This window comes from Neophocaena asiaeorientalis, unplaced genomic scaffold, assembly GCF_003031525.2.
Source record: "Neophocaena asiaeorientalis asiaeorientalis breed wild unplaced genomic scaffold, Neophocaena_asiaeorientalis_V1.1 scaffold594, whole genome shotgun sequence".
Taxonomy (NCBI): domain Eukaryota; kingdom Metazoa; phylum Chordata; class Mammalia; order Artiodactyla; family Phocoenidae; genus Neophocaena; species Neophocaena asiaeorientalis.
The window spans coordinates 1,792,759-1,816,337 of record NW_020175066.1 but is presented as its reverse complement, the minus strand read 5'-3'; the positions used below and the strand labels follow the sequence as shown (position 1 = coordinate 1,816,337).

The 23,579-nt window shown below is 35.4% G+C and overlaps 1 protein-coding gene across 3 annotated transcripts in view; it reads right to left on the bottom strand.

Moving 5' to 3' along the window:
• LRBA (LPS responsive beige-like anchor protein) overlaps positions 1 to 23,579 on the bottom strand; it is a 723,035-nt gene that overhangs the window by 145,235 nt on the left and 554,221 nt on the right. For all 3 annotated transcript variants that reach the window (XM_024764049.1, XM_024764050.1, XM_024764051.1), the window contains 3 exons: positions 22,969 to 23,109; positions 21,804 to 21,923; positions 1,113 to 1,265 (listed from right to left, as the gene is read on the bottom strand). In XM_024764049.1, the coding sequence (XP_024619817.1) occupies positions 1,113 to 1,265; positions 21,804 to 21,923; positions 22,969 to 23,109 (414 nt within the window). The remainder of the gene's footprint in view (positions 1 to 1,112; positions 1,266 to 21,803; positions 21,924 to 22,968; positions 23,110 to 23,579) is intronic.

The window sequence follows — 23,579 nt, the reverse complement described above, 5'->3', positions numbered from 1 at the left end:
GTTTTAGTAAAATTAAAAACACAATGCAATTTCGGTTTCATTTTTATTTTACTTATTTATTTATTAAATAAATTTATTTATTTTTAAATTTTTTGGCTGTTGGGTCTTTGTTGCTGTGCGCGGGCTTTTCTCTAGTTGCGGCAAGTGGGGGCTACTCTTCGTTGTGGTGCGAGGGCTTCTCATTGTCGTGTCTTCTCTTGTTGTGGAGCACGGGCTCTAGGTGCACGGGCTTCAGTAGTTGTGGCACTTGGGCTCGGTAACTGTGGCACTTGGGCTCAGTAGTTGTGGCTCGTGCACCCTAGAGCGCAGGCTAAGTAGTTGTGGTGCATGGCTTAGTTGCTCTGCAGCATGTGGGATCTTCCCAGGCCAGGGGTGAAACCTGTGTTCTCTACATTGGCAGGTGGATTCTTAACCATTGCGCCACCAGGGAAGCCCTAGGTTTCATTTTTAATATGAAGTATGAAGTATGATAAAGAAACTACTTTCAAAAACTGAGAATAAAGCTCCCTGATTCTAGGCATTTATGAAAGTTAAAGGCAAAAAGGAAAAGTCATATATTTTTTCATAAAATAATCCAGAACCTACACAACAGAGGACATTAAAGAGTCCACAGGAGAGGATTATGAAGAGTTGGTTGTAAGCACAATGATTATTGCACTTTTCACTTTTTAAGTTTTCATATTCTAAATATTAGATGAAGATTTCCTTCAAAAGACAGATACAGCATATAATTTGAAAATCTTGTTTCTATTATCGAAGCGTACAATGGCCTTCCAACCTGAACACAGAATTATGTTCTTCTCCTAGTACAAGAAACTCATATTTGAAAAAGCATAGAATTCAATAAGAAATTCACTTATAATCTTGAATCATCTTGTTCATATAAAAGTAACCTAAGTTCTGCATAAAAGAATAAAAAACACATTATACCTTTCATGTCAATAAGATTTTATAAAGTATATATGGAGATTCATGAACTATTACATCACTTTTAGTTATCCCTATCAACTACAGTTTTGCCCAGAAGAGTAAGGGTTAATGATTATACCAACACATGAAAGATACTTTGAGAAAAGGCTCATGACAGACAGAGTAGATGATTACTATCTTACCAATCTGTTTATGCGAACAAATTCTTCTGAGGTTTTGGCCCAAGGAGGAAGTTCAACATCAGACACTACTGTCCCATCATCCATCACTCCAAGATTATAATTATTGAAGTTGACAAACATCTCAGGGAGATAATAAAATTCAGGGATCAACTCCTATATAAAAATAAAAGACAATGTCATATTATAAATTGTAGAATACTGACTAGGTATTCATAAAAGGGCTGATCATTTCCTATTGTGCAGAAGAACAAAATAAACATAGGAAATTTTTTACTGTTTTCATATCATAGCCCTATCACAAAGTTCTATTAAGGTAGACAGATCCCATCCAACCAAATTTAAATAACACCTTACTGGGTGGTCACATGCTTTCCTTTAGGACAAGTCTTACAAACTCAAAACTCTTATATACCAACATTTGAGTAATATTTGAGGTTTGACAAGACGTAAACAGTTTAACATGCTGTAATATCAACAATAGCTTAAACTAGATTTTTTTGAGGTATATGGAATTTTTGCCAGAAAAAAAAAACCAAAATCTTTATAAGCATTAAAATGCTTTGGTCCATCACCAACCAGGAAGATATTCATTGCATTTAGCCACAGTGTAACAGTATGTTTTGCTCACATTTCAAAACATTCAAGTTTAGTTTTAGGGTACTAACTCTTATAAAAGATCAAAATTTGTAATCAGCCTAGAAAATGACCTGCATGAGAAACTAAGTCATATAAACATGACTTTAATAAGGACATTTAAAATACGCTTTAACAGGATACTTAATAAGCAGAAAAATGCAGCCAGTTAGGTTTTTGTGTACAATAAGCCCCATGTATAACTATTTCAGAGGTCCTATAGATCAGACTTGAAATCCAGTCTTGACATGGGTCAGTGACTCAGTGGTCTTTCAGATACCCCCTCAGGGCCAGCTATGGCAGGCCCGGCTTTCCAAATGGTTGAGTGAAATAGGGAGGTCATCAGATTTTGGACAAGGTCAGTATGAACTCACTAGAGCAAAGAAAAAAAATTCAGCAGGAATTAAGCTATTATCACCTCCATCATCCATGTGAAATGTTCCTTGACTTTGAATCGTACATCCTTTGTTTACAATCACAATAATTAACTAAGCAGGGTAGAAATGAGCTTGCCCTCCAAATGCCTGACAACCACCTGATCATTGACTTGCAAAACATTTAAACTGAACAAAATTAATTTTTTTAAAAGGAAGATCCTGTTAAGTTTAACCATAAATGAAATGATGCAATGTTCATACAACAATTTTAAGAATCTCTTCTCCACAATGATGCATATAAGTCTAATTAACAAAAGACATATTTTATGCAACAAAAAGCTATATTCAATTTGTTTTAGCTAAATAACTTACTGCATGACATGAGTCAAGTACTAAAATAAAACTCTTAATAAACATCACATTTAATCTTCACAACAACTTATCACACTTAATCTTCACAACAACTTTACAAGGTAAGGTATCATCTCCATTTAAAAAAATTAACTAAGGCTCAAAGAAGTTAAGTAATATGCCCAAGGTTATGCAGCTGATTTATGATAAATTTGGAACTTAGATCAAGATTTGTTTAACTCTAAAGCCTGTGTCCTTAATCATCAAAAAAGCATGGGTTCTATTACATAATATATACAGTGCTACACATTTAAAATATGTTTTTAACATATATTCTAAGCAATTTTTTTAAAAAGTAAACAAAACCTTTTCATTCTTCTATGATAAGAAAACAACTGGTTCTCCTGAAAAAAATATTTTATTTATATGTGTATATGTATATATACTACACATATAGGAAGAATTTTAAAAATATGCTATAATTATTATTTACCCATATGTAAATATGTCACTTTATAACTATCAATTTGCTGAAGTATGCATTCAATAAATTCCAGCTTTGAGAAAATTTCCCAAAATGTCTTATTTTCACTCCTTATTGCTTGTGCTAGTAAAGAGGAATGTTACTATTTCCAAGTCTTGTTCTACAGTAGTAATGGAGGACCATGCCTTCCTTGTGTATTCAAAATCAAAGCAGCATTTTGGTTTAATTATTTACTTATTCTTTAAATTTCAATAATACCTGCCCACCCGTACCCTCACACTAATGCTCTCACAATTAGAGGATATTGTCCTTCTTTTGCCTGTTATACTCATTATGCTTCTATATAATTCTCCTAGGAATCAAAACAAATATAATGGCTGAATTTTAGATGCTAGGTTTCTCCCAAGTTTTGGGAGATCAGTCATCCGCATTATAAATCAGAGATACATATTGCATAGTAAAAATATGCAAAAAATATACTCTTTCTTGAGACCATGCCTAGACAGCAGATGAAGACCCAACACAGCCATAAATAAATAAATTTATTAAAAATACATTCAATTAACAGAAATATATTTTGTTTGTGCCCTACTTTATTTAAACACATAAATTTATTATGAATTTATTTTATTTTAATGTTGACAGCTTACTGTAAATATAAATTCAGTTAATTTAACTCAAAATTAAATGGAGCAAAATTACACATAAAATAAACAAGAAATTTGTAATAAAAGATATGAAGAAAGCAATTTTAAATCTTACTGGACTATGTTAAACATTCAGTTGCATAATTTCTGTAATGCTGGGAGGGAGGTAATACTTTATCAGTTTCCATAATTACCATAGATTTTACTTGCAATTTCCTATTAAAGATAGATACCCTATAATTTTGTAGAGTGGACATTATAAAAATATTTCAAAATTAAGATTTTAAACTTTATTAATTAAAAATTAAGCTTAATACTTCACTTGAAATTTATCGAGATAGGAATTTTACATTTTGCTTCTTTATTTTTTACCTCCCAACCTCCCATCCCATACACTTCTCCAATTTCAAGAGAGTTCTCAGGCACTTCCAGAACATTTGCAAGGTCCAGAGCAGAGACCTCCTGAAGACATCCTCTTTTTCTGTCCTTTGTGAAAGTCTAAGCAAACAGGAGATTATGTAAAATGTCTAGGAGAAGGAGTGTCAAAGGTTAATATTTTTAAAAAGACAGAAACCAAAGAAGAGTTTTTCCTCAAGATTAGGGAACCAAGTTTCTCAAAATCTGTAGTCAGCTTTCTTTAGCCTGAGGGCAAGGGGAGGGGATGAAGAGGTTAGGCTGGAACCTAGGGGATGGTAAGTGGTAATCAAGGTCCCTACTTGTCCATATAGTGCCTCTGTATAAATTAGAAAAAAGCAATCCTTCTGGGCTAATTCAGCCCCAAGAGAACTCAGTTTGGTAAGCGCAGTACAGGTTGGATTTCTGCTTCTCCTTTCCTTCAGTCAAGCACCCTTACATAGAGAACAATTTGCCCACCTCTACACAATGGCTTCATGATGGTGCACTTATGGAAGACAGTCCCTTGGCACCAGGGATTTGGCATCAGCAAATATTTCTTAACTCAAGCTTAGATAATCAGCAGAGCTGCCAGCTTCTAAAAGACCATGTGTCCTAGACAATGAAGATATTACTAGTGAACAAGATGAACTGAAGATGTGAGAGCCAATTTTCTAGATATCACATAAGCCTGGATCTCATTCAAGCCCTGGGAAAAGGAGGTCTCTGCCCTACCCATCTAATAACTGTGAAAGAACTTCCTACTAGCATAATATAAAGAAGATTTGAATTCAAATTAGGACATTTCTTATATACCTGAGTTGCTGGTTATGAATTTATACACACAGTTGACATGTGAACAACACTGGGGTTAGGGTTCCTACTGTCTACTCAGTCAATCTGAGTGTTATTTATAGTTGGCACTCCTTATCTGCAGTTCCTCTATATCCCACATGGGCGGTTCCAAATCCATGGATTCAACCAACATTGGACAGGGTACTACTATAGTATTTACTATTTTTAAAAATTCACACATAAGTGGACCTGTGCAGTTCAAAACCATGTTGTTCAAGAGTCAACTGTATTTCAGTGATAAAAAGTTACCAATATATTCACTGACAATTATTTCTAGGAGACAAAATGGTAGAGAAAATTCAGTATGAGCAGTATAAAACTTTTAAAATTTCCCATCATTTAACTGATTATTTGATATAAGCTTTAGGTAGGTATGAAGAGTGATATAACACATCATAATCACAAAAAGCATTTATTTCATTTTTACTCTGCAAAGAACTGTGTTAGGATCTGGGATATGGAGACGTGAGTGCTACTTCCCCTCTACAGATCAGATCACAGATCTAACAGTGAAAGGATACATTTTTTAGGAGGAAATTGGTTGTAGGCACAAATAGTACTCTAGAAATTCAAAAGAGAAAAGGATGTCTAAAAGTTGGGGTGGTCAAAAAAAAAAAAAGTTGGGGTGGTCAGAGAAAGCTTTAGGGAGAAGAACATAATACATTGTACTTCCCTAATATAACACTCATCAAACTGTATTGCTTCCTCTAAATTGACGGCTCCAGGAGATAAAGGAATTTAAGTATCTTGTTCACTGCTACACCTCCAAAGCCTAGACATAGTGAGTGAAACATGTTAGATATTCAGTAAAAATCTGTTGAATGAATGATTGAAGAATGGTACTTAAAGTCAAAGATAAATATTAGCAGAGGGGAAACACAAGAACAGTCCTGACAAGGGGAATATCTTAAGAAGAGGTACAGAGATGGAAACTTGCATATATCATGTGTTTCCAGTGATCAATGAAGAACTATTTAGTTGGTTTAGAGAGGACTATATACATGGAGTAGGAGATAATTTAAAATAGGACAAATGTTTCCAATAAATTAGCACTGAAAAGAAAGATTACAAAGAATCTAATATAGTATAAAGGACATCATCAAATAAAGACAATTAAGTAAAGGAGTGAGTATATATACTTAAACCATATGACAATCTCATTGGAAGGAAATCTGCATAAGTAAATCAGTTGATGGGAGTTGAATACCCTCTTAACATAAAATAAACATACTGAACGCAACTGAGGTACACCAACATGTAAACAAAAAGATAAATAAGTATATATACTGCCTGAATTTTACTATGGATGATAGTGACATTCAAGTTATAAGTAGAATTCCGTCTTAATCCTAAAAGCATCTTTCTAAGAACTATGCCTTGATATAACACCAAATATTATAGTTCAGAATTATCTCCTTTGACAGATGAAATTTAGTGATAGAGTCAAAGATTATGTCTTTCTAATACTTCTAATGTACATTTACAAAGTGAAGTATGTTTTATATTCATCAGAACAGAACATTCAGCTCTGGATAAAAACCACATGTTCAGCAATTCTTTAAAACATCAGGGGAAAATGATAAGTAAACAACACTGACAGAGGACAGAGATATTTACAATTCACATTTTCTTCTGACTTGCTTACAATAATTTTAATCACTATCACTTAATTAGGCCATCAGGTCTTAGAGGTAAGTAACATGGTCAAAAAGTAGTGTATCATCTCCTAAAATAAAAATTTGAAAGGTTCAACCAGAGGTTATACCACAGTTCAGGATAAGCCCATTGCTTTGATCACAAATCCCAAGGCTTTCATGGCATAATGACAAGGATTGGTTGTGACCACACATATGCTTTAGTTTTCTTTTCTAAGGTATGATCCCCATTGATATGAATGGCCTCTGCAGCAAGGCTGTATGATTCACCTTCTAATAGTCACCAATTCTATCCATTGAATTAAAGCCATCACTTCAATAATACCTGGGTAATCATGCCAAATACTAGTCTATTAATCCAAAGAAACAAGATAATAAAACCTGAAATAAAAACCAAGATGCTACTTCAGAACTAAAGTTAAATTTTTATTTTATTTTTACTAAAATATGAAATCCTGACAAGTCAAACATAAGCATGATAGCAAGGCAACTAATTTAATGTATACCGCTTTGGGGATACTGATGGTAAAAAAAGATGTGAAAGCAAAATTTTAGCTTTTTACATTGGAAAAACTGTATATTTTATGAAGGAAAAAATCCAAAGTAAACTTTCTTAATGAACAAGAAAAGAGTTGATGAATATATATTTTTTAAAAGTATATGTTCTGAAAAAAAAAAAAAAAGGTATATGTTCTGATACATATTAACTTGCAAGTATTTATTTTGTTAGCCCACAAATGAGAAAATCTTTTAGAGAGTTATTAGAATTGAATTGAACCTATAAGTCATTTTAAATGGACTGCATATCTGAAAGTATTCAAATTGATATTTAGTTTCTCCTTATCGAGTAGATAAAATGCTATTTTCTTCCTTTAGTAAAAGAAATGTTAACAGCAATTTTTAAATTGGAGAAGAAAAAATAATCTATAATGCTTCCAGACAGATCAAATAAATACTGTATGGTTTTAGATATTAAACTTGCCATTTCAAATTCAAAATAAATAAAAATCATGGATTACAAACGAACAAATAGATAATCTATCTCAATCTAATACAGTTAAGAGAATAACTGGGTTTGCGTCTTATCTATTCAACTTACTGGTCACGTGCTTTTAATTTAATTTTTCTGACCCTTACTTACCTCAGTCGCCTCTTCTAAAACACAGGGTTGTTGTGTGGCTAATGAGATAATACAGAATTCTACATGCACAAAAGATGTTACTACTACCACTACTATTACTACTATTATTATTATTATCATTAATGTGGCCCCTGATAACAATCCCAAATTAGAGACTCAACTTGCCCGATTCTTAAAGTCAACAGGTAATTCACTGATAGTGGCCATTCTTAAAAGCTTTTAACATAATCCTAAGGGAATTTAATAGAATTTACTTGTAAAAGTAAATATGACCACAAAAATATTTGAGACTTAATAGTTCCTACTAAATAGCTATCACATTCAAAACAAGTTTCTTTATTTTTTATTAGCAATGACAGTACTGTTCAACATGCCTCACTTTATGATGAATACTCTCAATACTTTATAGTTCTCTCCCGCTTTCAACACATGTTTTTCACTTCTAAATTTGGACTGGACATCTTTGCTGAACCTTTTGCTGTTCCAGACTCCTATCTTCAAGGAAATTGTAATTTGGGGAGAGATAATGGACATTAATAATACAAATAATGGGTAAGCTGTGACTGCCAGAAGAGAAGACATAAATAAAATGCCCACCTTAAATCTTTTCTGGAACAGTTTGTATAATACATGAGTATGGAGGAGAACAGTTAATATCAGTATTTATAAATATATTAATGAATAGTCTACATTCTTACACTGAACAAAAATATAAGATCACCAGGTCAAAAAACAAATTACAGCTAACCTGTGTACATTTTTATAATTCAGGAAGATAGGAACATTTTCTAAGTGCTTTATAAAAACGTTTTTTTCTGCCCACTATGTAAGTAGCATAAGAAGAAAAATATTCAGTTTTTCAAGTAATTTTTCTCGAAGAACACACGAAAAAGAAATGATTCATTGTAGACATAAAGAGTACAAAGTTCAAAGCTAAAAAAAAAAATAGTACATGGGTACATCATTTAACCTATTGATGCATGAAGAAGAAAAGTGTTAAAAAGGGTTAAATTAAGAAATCTGTAAGTTATGTATAAAAACAAGGATGAACACACATATAGCTCAGTTAGAGTATGAGTGTTCTACATTGTTAAGAGAGCGGCAAGACAGCTTGAGCTGACTCTAATGTGGTTGTGAGTGTGTGTGTGGCAGGGGGTGGAAGAGGGACTGACCAAAAAAGAAAGAGAGAGAGAGAAGAAAGAGAGAGAGAGAGGGAGAGGAAGAGAGAGAAGAAAGAAAAAAGAGGGGGAGAAAGACAGAGGGAGAATGAAGAGAGATAAAGAGAAGGAGGGAGGGAGGTAAAGAGGAAGGAAGGAAGGAAGGGAGGGAGGGAAGTACATATGCCAGAAATGTGCAAAGGATGGATAGAAAAGGGTAAGATTTTAATTTTACTTTCTTTTAGCATTTAAAAAATTCTGAATTATTTAAAAGTTTGTTTGAAAATAGGAAGAAAATAAAACTATCAAATCATCCTAATTTAAGCTTTTTCTCTTAACAAATACATCAAGAAATAAATGTCCAGCAATTATGTTCTACTAACTGTAGCTGAACATTTTCTTATAAAAGGCTCTAAAGCTGATGCTATCAGCATCTGTGGAATGTATTATGGTAGAAGACATGCTGAAAGAGGAAAAAATAAACCTAACTTATCTTCAGATCACAGCCCCTGGGATTTCTGAGGTAGTGGAGGGCAAGTCAAAGGTCTCATGTTTAACAAATCTCACAAGACACAAATAGAACTATTCTCTGATCATCTCTATTTTGTATTATTACTTCTAACAAACAGGTATACACTTAATACCTTTAAGGGTTAATTTTTAAAGCTAAAACGAATTCTTGTAATATCACTGATAGTCATTTATTTTTCAAATATTATTTAGTAAATTCTTAGGATTTAATTGCATTCTATTTACTTAATTTTAAGTATGGAATATGCTGTACTGACCCTTCTGATTTCAAAACAATAAAATTTTACATTCATCACTAATGATACACAATAAATTATAAGATAGATTTTATTTTATTTTATTTTTGCGGTACGCTGGCCTCTCACTGCTGTGGCCTCTCCTGTTGTGGAGCACAGGCTCCAGATGCGCAGGCTCAGCGGCCATGGCTCACAGGCCCAGCCGCTCCGCGGCATGTGGGATCTTCCCGGACGGGGCATGAACCCGTGTCCCCTGCATTGGCAGGCGGACTCTCAACCACTGCGCCACCAGGGAAGCCCAGAGTTTTAAATTGAATATCCAAGATATAATCAGTGACAGGATGTCCACATGGACTTCTTTTGTAAAGCTATAACAGTAAAAACTCAATGTGCCTTAATTGTAAAAGTGTAGAAAATTAGAGCATTAACAACTCTTAGTCAGCAGATGACATCCAGGCACCAGTTGTCTTGTGGAGAGATAAGTCCCCTTCCTAAAATACAAGATGTTAGTAGTCCCACTGGAGCACCTACCCACTGGATTTTGCTGTGCCCTTCTGGCATAAATGGCCATATGCTCTCCTTTTTCTCCTCAGATTATCTCTCTGTTTTTCCCAGGCTTTTTCACTGATGCCTCTTTTCTCGATATCTTTATATCTACTCATTCTTTCAAGCAATATTTATTGATTTCTAACTAAATGTTCTAAATGCTGAGGTTACCAAATGAACGACACACAAAGCCCCCACCTTCACAGAACTGTAGCTATGGAGACATAACGTAAACAAACGAATATATGTACTGTGTCAAATGCTGGCAAGTATTATGTTAAAAAAAAAAGATGAAGGGATAGAGAATGATGGGGGTTGGGCGGTGTTATTTTAGAGAGGGTGTCCAGGGAAGTCCACTCTGAGGAGGTGACATTTGAGCAAAGACCTGAATGAAAAAAACAGAATGAACGAAGCATTATCTAGGGGAAAGTGGTTCAGGCAGAGACAGCGTAATACGCAAAGCCACCAAAACAGGAGTGGGCTTGGCATTTATTTTTTGGCCATGCCGCACGGCTTGCAGGAACTTAGTTCCCCAACCAGGGATCGAACTTCGGCCAATGGCAATGAAAGCGCAGCCTCCTAACCACTGAAATGCCAGGGAACTCCTGGGCTTGGCATTTTTGAAAAGGAACCACAACAAAGGCAAGTGAGGCTGCAGGAGAGTAAAAGATGTGTCATCAAAGAGGCAACCAGGTAACACAGGGCCTCAGTGGCTACATTAAGAACCTGAATTTTGCTCTAGGCTAGATGAGTAGGCACTGGATGGATGTGAGCACACGGATATGATCTGATTTATAATATAAATTGGGCCAGGGCCCTCGTGATGGACGTGGTGATAACTGGTCAGATTCTAGACATATTCTGAAGGTTGATAAGATGAGCAGTGAGGTGTATGTGATAGGGAGGAATCAAAGATTCCAAGTTTTCTAAAGGTCTGAGCAAACTGGATAAACAGTGCTGTCTTTCACTGAGATGGCAAATGCAGGTATTGAGCAGGACTTTTTCCTTAGGGTAGAGAGGAGGGTGAGAGGGAAAGACAGAGTTTGATATTGGACATGTTCAGTTTAAAATGCCTGTAAACGTACAACTAGCTCAAAGGGAGCTACCTGTATAGCTCTAGAATTCAGGGGAGAGCCACGAGGTAACGTGTGATCACCTAGGGAGCAAGTGTTGACACTAGAAGAAATCTAAAGATGAAGCCGAAAGGTACTCCAGTAATTTAGGGTATGAAAACAAGATAATCCAGTAAAGGAGACTGAAAAAAAGGCAAAGAGATAGCCAGAAGATGGCTCCTTCACCAAGTGAAGAAAATGTTACAAGGAAAATGGATAAATTAATTGTGTCAATAATGCTGACAGATCAAGTACCATGAGAACTGAAAATTTGCATTTGACAACACGGAAATTGTTCATCAATGACTCTGACAAGACTGATTTCGATAACATGGTGGAAAAGAAAGCTTGATTTGAGTGGGCTCGGGAGATGATGGGAGCTGAAAAAGTGGAGATCAAGAGACTAGACAACCGTTTTGAGGAGTTCAAGATAAGTATCGCCTAATATTCCTTCCTACCCTACATGCCTATGCCACTATTCTGAAGATTAGGTTTGAATTTTCAACTAGTAGGTGATAATATCCTGGTTATTCTGAAAATATATCAATGTGTCAAAAACTGAATTCACACATTTGGACTACATACCAGCTTCATTATAATTCACAGCATCATCATTTATCTAGGCACCCAATCTAAGGAATCATCTTTATGCCTTCCTATCCCTTTACAGTCAACCAAGTGCCAAATCCTGGAGAATTACTTTTAACCCACCTCTTGAGTCATTCCCGTAGCTCTTTGACTAGTTGAGGCTCCTAGAGTCTTTACTTTTTTTTTTTTTTTAGAGTCTTTACTTTTAACTGTCATAGACTCCTAAAATTTCTCCCTATCTCCAGCTCTCATCTCTCTTCCCCATTCCCAGTACTTTCTATACCGCTGCCAAAGCGCCTTTTTTTTTTTTTTTTTTTAAATAATAGAGCCAATTAGTACAAAATCTTAAATGGATCCTCATTGCCTATAGCAGGGGATGGTAAAATACAGCCCAGGGGCCAAAACGCTGCCACCTGTTTTTGTAAATGAAATTTTACGGGAACACAGTCACGCTTATCTGTTTACATATGGTATGGTCTATGGCTACTCTTGGGCTACGGTGGTAGAGCTGAGTAGCTGTGCCAGAGACTGCATGGACTGCGAACTGAAAAATATCTTTAGAATATTACTGAGGGTCTTCATATTAGACCACAACTGCCTTTCAGTATTTCTCCTTCTCTATGTTTCCTACACACCAAGCACATAAGACCAATTAGCAGACCAATAAGCATTCCCCAATGTGCTAAGCCTTTTCTCTGAATTTTGTTCATGTCATTTTCTTTGCTCAGAATACTCTTCTATATTTAATCAAAGCATTAATTTAATAAATGTTTTAGTGCCTACTGTGTTCCAGGTACTGTTTTAAGCTCTAGGAATAAACCAATGAGCAAAACAGTCCAAATTCATGCTGTCATGGAGCTAATGTTCTAGTGGGATAAGACATAAATAATAAATAAATAGAGACATGTATGCTGGATGGTGAGTGATAAGAAGAAAACTGAAATTGAGAAGTCAATTAAAGTGCATGGGATGAGGCATGTACTTTTAAAGAAAGAGGACAGAGAAGGCCTTACTAAGAAGGTGACTTTTTTTTTTGAATTTTATTTTATTTCTTTTTTTATACAGCAGGTTCTTATTAGTCATCAATTTTATACACATCAGTGTATACATGTCAATCCCAATCTCCCAATTCATCCCACCCTCCTTCCCCCTTGGTATCCATAAGTCTGTTCTCTACATCTGTGTCTCTATTTCTGCTTTGCAAGAAAGTTCATCTGTACCATTTTTTTTTAGATTCTACATATAATCGATATTATACTATATTTGTTTTCCTCTTTCTGACTTACTTCACTCTGTATGACAGTCTCTAGGTCTATCCATGACTCTGCAAATGGCACTATTTCATTCCTCCTTATGGCTGAGTATATACTCCATTGTATATTCCATATATTCCATTGTATATATGTACCACATCTTTATCCACTTGTCTGTCGATGGGCATTTAGGTCGCTTCCATGACCTGGCTATTGTAAATAGTGCTGCAATGAACACTGGGGTGCATGTGTCTTTTTGAATTATGGTTTTTTCTGGGTATATGCCCAGTAGTGGGATTGCTGGGTCAAATGGTAATTCTATTTTTAGTTTTTTAAGAAACCTCCATACTGTTCTCCACAGTGGCTGTATCAATTTACATTCCCACCAACAGTGCAAGAGGGTTCCCTAAGAAGGTGACATTTCAGTAAAGACTTAAAATGGCTGAAGGAATGAATCCATAAGGATATCTGGAGGAATTTTTCAGGTGAAAAGAAAAGTAAAAGCAAAGGCCCTGAGGTGGGAAGATACCTGGAGTTTGTGAGGAATACCAAGGAGGTCCTGTTTGGCTAGAACAGAGTGGACAAGAGGGCAAATGGTACAAAGAGTTCAAGATGTAACAGGATTATGGAGGGGAGGGGTAGTTGCTGTAGAGTCTTGCATTGTAAGGACTTCAGCTTTTACTCGCAACAGCTTTTACTTGGAAGCCATTAACTAAGAAAGGGAAGACTGTGAGAAGAGCAGGTTTAAAGGAATGAAGATCAGGAATTTGGTTCTGAATGTGTTAAATTTGAGATACATTTTACATGCTAAAATGGAGATGCTAAGGAGCGAGTCAGATACCAGGATAAACGTACGTGCTAGAGATGTAAATCTGGGAGGTGGAAGGCTCCCTTGCATCCTTTAAGATACAACTCAAATACCACTTACTCTGTGAAGTCATTCACAACCCCACTTCCTCCAGGAAGAAGTAATTTCATTTTGTTTATATCTTATTATAGCACTTGGCACTGTCTAACTTGTATTAAAAATAGTTTTATGTATACGTGTCGTTCTCACCTGGAGATATGTGAAGTAAAGAACTGTGTTTATCTTACCCTTTTAACCCCAAAAACTCCCTACTATGTATTGCATATGATAAAATAATCAGTAAATGCTGGCTTAACTAAATGTGTTTGGGGGGACTTGAATTCACCTGTCATAGGAAGTTTTCTGCCTGAAGGCAGGGAGCTAGATCCCCATGCCCTAACTAAACCTGTTCTTCTTCTGTGTTCTCTAAGTACCTGTCCAAGTCAAATTTAATTTCTCTCTCATCTTAGGAGACAAATCAATCAGCAAATCCTAACAGTTCTTACCTTTTAAATATGTCTTAAATTCATCACATTTCTCTAGTACCATTGCCTCCACTGCCTCTCACCCCATTACTTTAACAGCTTACTTACTGTTTCCACTCCTGCTCAGTGTAATACAAACACCGATCACAGCGGTCACTTAAAACCACAAAATCCCCTCTGCTTTGACCTTTCCAGTATATCCCCACTGCCCCCAGCATAAAGTCCAATCTCCTTACTAAAGCTTATAAGGCACCCCATGATAGGCCCTGAATTGACTCTTTCCTCTCCCTTCTCATTTCAGATCTTGTAGCTATGAGCCACAGATCCTTTACTATACTGAATTGCTGGAATGCTTTTATCGTCAGTACCCCATTTACCGCAAATGTTCACTGAAGGCAATGCTCTGTCTCATTTGATGCTGTATCACAACCAGGGCCTGATTGTGCATAAACTCGATTAAAATAAAAACTTTAAAAATTAAATGCTATCTCAGGATTCCACCAAACTTGTTACCCTAAGTTTATTTTTAGCACAGGTTATTTTAAAAAATATTTTTGTACTAAATTCCAAGCTTCTAGAGAAGTATAGTTCTCCAACAATCTCCATGTAAAAGATATAAAGAATGTAAAAGATCCATTTACTACTGCCCCCTTTCTAAAATAATGAACCTAGCTGACATTTATGACTCTTTCCACTCTCAGATCCTGATTTGTTAATCACTTCTATAGGAGAGAAGGAAAAAAGTTTAAACTGCAGCAAATCAGATTCTATTTAATCATTAGATTAAATTTATTGACACTAACGGTACCTGAAAACGTGTATGCTGCCTGCTGCCTCAACGGGGAGCTGGGGGGCTGGGGAATCAGTAACAATGAACTGCCTAGAAAAGCTTAGATATTTGCCTAATATTTACATGTGACTGCCTTATGAAATTCATTCAAGCTTTATGAGTCTGATTTGTTCCACAAGATTTGGTTATGATGGTTCAGGTTGAAGACAGTAATCTATTTTGTACCTCAGTTTCTAAACTTAAATGATTTTTTTAAAACTTGAAACAGAGTTTGCTGGGGGATTTTTTTTTTTTTTGAGAAAGAATTGGGTATCTGTATTTTTAAAATGGATAGGGTTGCATCAAGGGATGTAGGACTTCTTTGAAGCACAGCATCACCGTGACCTACGATAACCACCCTTTTCTTTCTTTTTTTTTAACATCTTTACTGGAGTATAATTGCTTTACAATGTTGTGTTAGTGCAGTACAACAAAGTGAATCAGCTATATGTATACATATATCCCCATATTCCCTCCCTCTTTCGTCTCTCTCTTACCCTCCCTATCCCACCCCTCTAAGTGGTCACAAAGAAATGAGCTTATCTCTCCCTGTGCTACGTGGCTGCTTCCCACTAGCTATCTATTCTACATTTGGTAGTGTATATATGTCAATGCTATTTTCTCACTTCGTCCCAGCTTACCCTTCCCCCTCCCCGTGTCCTCAAGTCCATTCTCTATGTCTGCATCTTTATTCCTGCCCTGCCCCAGGTTTGTCAGAACCATTTCTTTTTTTAAGATTCCATATATATGTGTTAGCATACGGTATTTGTTTTTCTCTTTCTGACTTACTTCACTCTGTATGACAGACTCTAAGTTCATCCACCTCACTACAAATAACTCAATTTCATTTTTTAGGGCTCAGTAATATTCCATTGTATATATGTGCCACATCTGCTTTATCCATTCATCTGTCGATGGACACTTAGGTTGCTGCCATGTCCTGGCTATTGTAAATAGTGCTGTAATGAACATTGTGGTACATGACTCTTTTTGAATTATAGTTTTCTCAGGGTATATGCCCAGTAGTGGGATTGCTGGGTCATATGGTAGTTCTATTTTTAGCTTTTTAAGGAACCTCCATACTGTTCTCCATAGTGGCCGTGTCAATTTACATTCCTACCAACAGTGCAAGAGGGTTCCCTTTTCTTCACACCCGCTCCAGCATTTATTGTTTGTAGATTTTTTGATGATGGCCATTCTGACTGGTATGAGGTGATACCTCATTGTAGTTCTGATTTGCATTTCTCTAATGATTAGTGATATTGAGCATCCTTTCATGTGTTTGTTGGCAATTGGTATATCTTTGGAGAAATGTCTGTTTAGGTCTTCTGCCCATTTTTGGATTGCATTGTTTGTTTTTTTGATATTGAGCTGCATGAGCACTTATACATTTTGGAGATTAATCCTTTGTCAGTTTCTTTGTTTGCAAATATTTTCTCCCATTCTGAAGGTTGTCTTTTCATCTTGTTTATGGTTTCCTTTGCTGTGCAAAAGCTTTTTCTAAAATAAATAAATTTATTTATTTATTTATTTACTTATGGCTGTGTTGAGTCTTTGTTGCTGCACGCGGGCTTTCTCTGGTTGTGGTGAGCAGGAGCTACTCTTCGTTGCGATGCGCAGGCTTCTCAATTGCGGTGGCTTCTCTTGTTGAGGAGCACAGGCTCTAGGAGTGCAGGCTTCAGTAGTTGTGGCACATGGGCTCAGTAATTGGGGCTCATGGGCTCTGGAACACAGGCTCAGTTCTTGTGGCGCATGGACTTAGTTGCTCCACGGCATGTGGGATCTTCCCGGACCAGAGATCGAACCCATGTCCCCTGCATTGGCAGGTGGATTCTTAATCACTGCGCCACCAGGGAAGTTCCTTGCAAAAGCTTTTAAGTTTAATTAGGTTCCATTTGTTTATTTTTGTTTTTATTTCTATTTCTCTAGGAGGTGGGTCAATAAGGATCTTGCTGTGATTTATATCATAGAGTGTTCTGCCTATGTTTTCCTCTAAGAGTTTTATACTGTTTGGCCTTACATTTAGGTCTTTAATCCATTTTGAGTTTATTTTTGTATACGGTGTGAGGGAGTGTTCTAATTTCATTCTTTTACATGTAGCTGTCCAGTTTTCTGCTGGGGGATTTTAAAATATTACTTATCACAGTGATGATTCTCCAACCCAATTTTAGCACTTTCTATTTCAGTCCTCAAGACTAGCTATTATTGCTACTACCTGTCAGTTCATATTTAGATGGAGTACAACATCAGGAACATCGTTGCTCAAAGAGCAAGAAGGCATTCTTCCTTCCATAAGCAGAAAGCTATCCCTTGGTGTGATGCCAAAACAATGCCCTAAGTCTGCACTGCCAAATGGAGTAGCCACTAGCCACAAGTGGCTGTTAAACAATTGAAATGTGGCTAGTCTGAGAAGAGACCTGTTGTAAATATAAAATACACACCAGATCTCAAAGCCTTAATATTAAAAAAAAAGAATGTAAAATATCCAATTAATAATTTTATATTGATTACATGCTGAAATAAAAATATTTTGGATATATATAAGTTTAAATATATTCTTAAAATCAGTTTCACATGGTCCTTTTGACTTTTTAAAATGTGACTACAAGAAAATCTAAAATTATATATGTGATCGTAATTATGGTTGACATTACATTTCTATTAGACAGTGTGGTAAGCCTAGTTAGAGAACTGACCAACACTTCTGAACTCTTTATCCAGACAGAATAAAAAGCATCACTGAGGGTCAAGCCTGAAATGGAACCACCAATGATGAACCGAAACACAAACGAACCCCCCAATTTTAAAATGGTAAATCATGCTAAAAATGAAAGACTGCTTTAGTGAAATCTGATAATGTCTCTTTCTTCTCTGAAATAAAAATAATTAATATTTTAACCTTTATTTCTTAGGAATAACATATTTTTTCAGTAAAATTATTCTGAGTATTAGCAGAATGCAAGAAATAGGGATCCTAAGATATTATAGTGACAGTTCCCCTTTAGCAAAAAAAGTTAAGTACTAGAAATGTTATTTTATTCTTATTTTTTCCAAAAAATTAGTTAATTAATTAATTAATTATTTTTTTGCCTGCGCTGTGCAACTTGCGGGAACTTATTTCCCCCACCAGGGACTGAACTTGTACCCTCGCCAGTGAAAGTGCAGAATCTTAACCACTGGACTGCCAGAGAATTTCCCTGAAAAAGTAATTTAAATAAATCTTCTATCTACCTAACAATATTTCATTTTTGTAAAATGTCATGAAAACATTAGAGAATGCATATTAATCTAGCAACGTATACTTTAGAAGCCACTCAGTAAAGTGATTCCTACCACCCACTCACATACTTCACTATCCCCTCTCTACTGTTTAACTTTTTCCTTCGTATTTCTAGAAACTCTAACAAGACAACACAAATAAAGATCAGACTATAATTAATATGATTCCATCTGAAATATGTTATATCTCAATGAAATGCTTATTATAGTAATTTAAATGTGCTTTCTTAATATATTCATTCTTATACATTATATTATTATAATAATTTAAACATGCTTTATAAAGTGTTAGAATGTAACATGAGGAGGCAAGATCAAAAAATAAAAAATAAGGAGGCTCTTTAAATAGCCTATAGCCTGTGTAACCATGTATTATATACTTTTCAAAGTGCTCACTAAGTTGTAGGGTCCAAATTACCAGGTTATTAATATAGAAAATGGAGTAATTTATCAATGTCCTATTCACCTTACAGATATTTTGTGGTTTAAAAAAAAAAAAAAAGAAAATTAGGAAAATATACATATTGGTTAGAAGAGTAAGTGGGTTTCATCCAAGTTAGTCCTGAAGAAAATTTCTGTGCCTCTGAACATAATGAAATGGTATTTAAGAATAAAGCTGTATCTGGGCTTCCCTGGCACAGTGGTTGAGAGTCCGCCTGCCGATGCAGGGGACACGGGTTCGTGCCCTGGTCCAGGAGGATCCCACATGCCTCAGAGCGGCTGGGCCCGTGGGCCATGGTCACTGGGCCTGCGCGTCCAGAGCCTGTGCTCTGCAATGGGAGAGGCCACAACAGGGAGAGGCCTGCGTACTGCAAAAAATAAAAAAATAAAGCTGTATCTCTAAGCAGGCTCCAATCAACTTGACACTTGGAATTTTTAATTCTTTTTTCTTTTAACTTTTGCCTTAACTTTGTACTCTACTTCTTCATTTAGATGCCCTATATAACTAGGCTAGGAAGCTAGAAATTAAGTAGCACAATAACAAGAACTAAAATTCTAGTATTGGTTTAGTAATTGGGGCTGTTTTTATCAAAATCTGCTGAGGCATTCAAAGGGAAGCGAGATGGATTTGAGTCATTATTTGTGAAGAAACAAGAGTAATGAGAAAAATAAGGAATGAGAAAGGTAAAGTTCATATGGGGTTTTGGGGGTTTTATTTTTTAATGCTGTAGCTGTTTTGTGTGGGTTTATTTATTTATTTTTTACAAGTGGGGTATTTTGAAGGAAATGTTTGGGGAAATGGAACCAGACATGTGCTAATTAAAGAATCTTGAGAGAAAAAGGAGATTTAGGAAAAAGAGACAACAAAACTACAAGGATCTATCTATCACATGTATCTCCCGTCTAACAAAGCATTAAGTGGGAATGTCTAATACAGAGAGGTAGAAATTTGAAGATATACACTACCTCTCTATTACAGAGCAGAAAAAAATTCAAATTCACAATTTTGTTCTTGTTTACACTTCTGTTACCAAACTTAAGTATGAGGTTATAACTTGGTCCTGAGATACTTAAAAAACAAAGGAATTTAGGGGCTTCGCTGGTGGTGCAGTGGTTGAGAGTGCGCCTGATGATGCAGGGGACACGGGTTCGTGCCCGGTCCAGAAGGATCCCACATGCCTCGGAGCGGCTGGGCCTGTGGGCCATGGCCGCTGGGCCTGCGCGTCCGGAGCCTGTGCTCCACAACGGGAGGGGCCGTGGAGGTGAGAGGCCCGCGTACCACAAAAAAAAAGGAACTTAGAAATTAAAAAATTTTTTTCATGTCTTCAATTTGATAACAAAAAGTCTTATCAATGTTTTCCTATGTCCATATCTCTTATGACTTCTCAAAAGGTTTAAAGTAAGTAAAGAAATAGCTTTGAGATTAGAAGTAGAAACCATTATTAAATCTGTTAACTATTCTGATTTACTGTTATCTAATTATCCATTTCAAAATTATCTACTGATGATTCTTAAGGGATATGATAATTTCAAGAGTATTTCAGAGTACATTATTTGTGCTATCAAAAATTCCTATAGATGTTCCAATATAAAAGATTATTTCTGGAGACTTCCCTGGTGGTCCAGTGATTCAGAGTCCATCTTGCAATGCAGGGGATGCCAGTTCAATCCCTGGTTGGGGACTAAAATTCCACATGCCACGGAGCAACTAAGCCCTCGTGCTGCAGCTCCTGAGCCTGTGTGCTCTGGAGCCCGCACGCCACAACTAGAGAGAAGCCTATACAATGCAACGAAGAACCTGCACGTTGCAATGAAAGATCCTGCATGCCACAACTAAGACCTGACACAGCCCCCATCCCCCCAAAAATAATTTTTAAAAAGAGATTATTTCTGCATATGATGGAATCTTCAACAAAATATCTTGGATATCTACAGTAAGATAAAGTATGTGAACACTTTTTATAGACTGTAATGTATCATGACTAAAAGTAAGATACAATTATAATTTTAATTAATTTTTTAAAGTACTCTATAGTAACATAAACATTAATAATGTAACTTTTCCTCTTTCAAGCCCAAATATTTCTCATATGTACTTATCATTTTCTCCCATATAGTATAATTATTTGTGTATAAGACATAGCTCTTTACGACACCTAAGGACACAATCACAGGCATATCTTGTTTTACTCAACAGCATCTAAACAGTGAAGAAACAGATACTATGTCACAAAACTAAAATACAGTACTTTTGAGGGCAGAAGCAGAAGTATTGTATCAGCTACTGTGCAAAGTTTTTGATCTACTGAACATATATATAGATAGAAGAACTCATTTCCCCTCAACAATAAAGCAATTCTATAACAAGCAGAGTCAGGTAGGCATTTAGAACCAGCAGTAGGTAAAAGATGATTACCTTAAGAATAGAGACAGGGGATTGCTAAAGTATCAATAAAATGAAATAAGTTGAATTATACTAAACATCTGAGATCTTTCTCACAGTATTTTTGTGACTATATTAATTTTATTCATTGAGTTTGGAATTCCATTAAGCACGCTGCTTTACATCCATACTACTATATTTTTCCTTTAAAAAGGATTCCAAGGAGGAAGGAAAACAACTGTTCCACAATTAAAGAGAGACGAGACAGATAGACAGAAAGAGATAGACACAGGAGGTAGAGAAAGAGAGAGAAATCTTATATAATGGTTATTGGCCACTTAATTAAGGCCTCATCCTTTGAGGCTCATCTTTAGTAAATAGGGCTGTATTGCAGGAGAGAAATTATCAACATCCATTCAATAAGAAACACATTGGCAATAATAATTGTAAAATGAAGTATTTCTGTACCTTAATATCAGATGTATCACGCTGACTGTTTCGCCAAGCTCTGGAAATCGATGAAAAAGTTCGATCTGCATGATCAAATTTCCCTCCTTGTAAATTTAGGAAAGAAGTTGTGAAGGGTTCCTAAAAAATAAGCCATTTTAAAAAGCCATATATTCCCTCATGCATAAAAATGTGGTTTTTATAAATCTTTATATCTAAATACTTAGTTACCAATAGACATTAGCCAGTAATACATACTAGGCATAGACTGGGAATTATACTTAAATTATTACATTAATATTCTTATATTATTCTTGTTTCAGAAAAAATATTTCCAAAATTTAGTATTTTTCAGACTCTCTTCAATATTTTTCAGACTCTCTTCCTTTCCAAGAACAATTTATTAATAACATTCAGACATAAATTAGACTGCATTTGCTTCACAGTCCAGGGAAACAGTCCAATATGTAATTTTCCTATTGTTATGGCTCAATATTTAATTTATGATTAAGAAAAGAAAAATGTTTGGAAGATTTAAAAGCCTCCTTTTAGTTAAAGAACACTTAAACACATATTAGTGGATAATTGCTTGAAATTAGCTAAGCACTATAAATTACCTCTAGGATTTATATCTGCCTGTACCCTCTAACAAGCTTTAATTAATGATGTGCTGCTAATGCTTTCCCAAAGAAATTACTTTCTAGTAGATGAATCACCTTTCAATTTTACGGAAACATTTCTTGTTTAACCAATATGTTATCAATACACAGCAGTCTTGGTGTAAATTACAAACACACCTTATTCCATTTTGGGCAACTGAAGTTTCCAAAATATATGAATATATGCCTGTGTTAAGGGAATCTTATTTAGTTCTTATTTTAATAGACTACATTGGAAAATAACATATGTTACAATTTAGAGTCTGGTAAGATATCAACGACTTGAAGAGGCAAATTTAAGGAAAAAAATTCACGCAATTCCAGGTGAAACATTTTTATGGCCATTCTACAGTAATGTGTTATAAAATACAGCCCAAATGGGATAAAGAGATACTTATATAGTTAGAGTCTCAATCACTGAAAAAAATTTCACCATTCAAAAAAGATGCTGATGATTTTTAATCAATGCATAGTCTCCACAACATTGAATTTACTTATTCATGGTTTATTATTCAAATTGAACTTACTATTCTTAGCAGCCATGCAAGAACAAAACTTGCAGTTGAGTAATGAGTGCCATAGTGGAACTTTGGAACTTGATCATCTTCCCAGGATTCATAACGCTCTGCAAAGAATGCTGCTCTTTTTGGATTCAAAGCTCCTATTGGCTGCCAACGGGGAGGAGAAGAAACAAGAACACATAAATACAATCGTCCTTTATTTCTTTCTCTCTTCAAATATTATCTAATCAGCAAGTGTGAAAGAATTAAAAATACATACTATTCAAATTAAAGCTGTGTTACAATCAGAGAGTGGATTGAAATATAAATTTATTTTTCAATGCACATTAAATATACACATATAAGTAAATGAAGAAACCTGTCATTTCTCAATAAGTCTACTTTCTGTTGAATAAAAGTCTTTAATCAGCCCATAACAAGCATTTTCATAAAGATAATTACATGAAGTGAATATTAGTTATATGATACTTTGGAAAGCATCTATAAAATCCTCTTTAGTCCATTAGAAGCCACAACCAGAAACAGAATCTTGAAGCTAAAGGATTAACATATCATAGATTGTGAGAAGACAATGCAACAAAATTTGGCAGGGGCCGAGGGTGGGGGAGAAGGAGTGC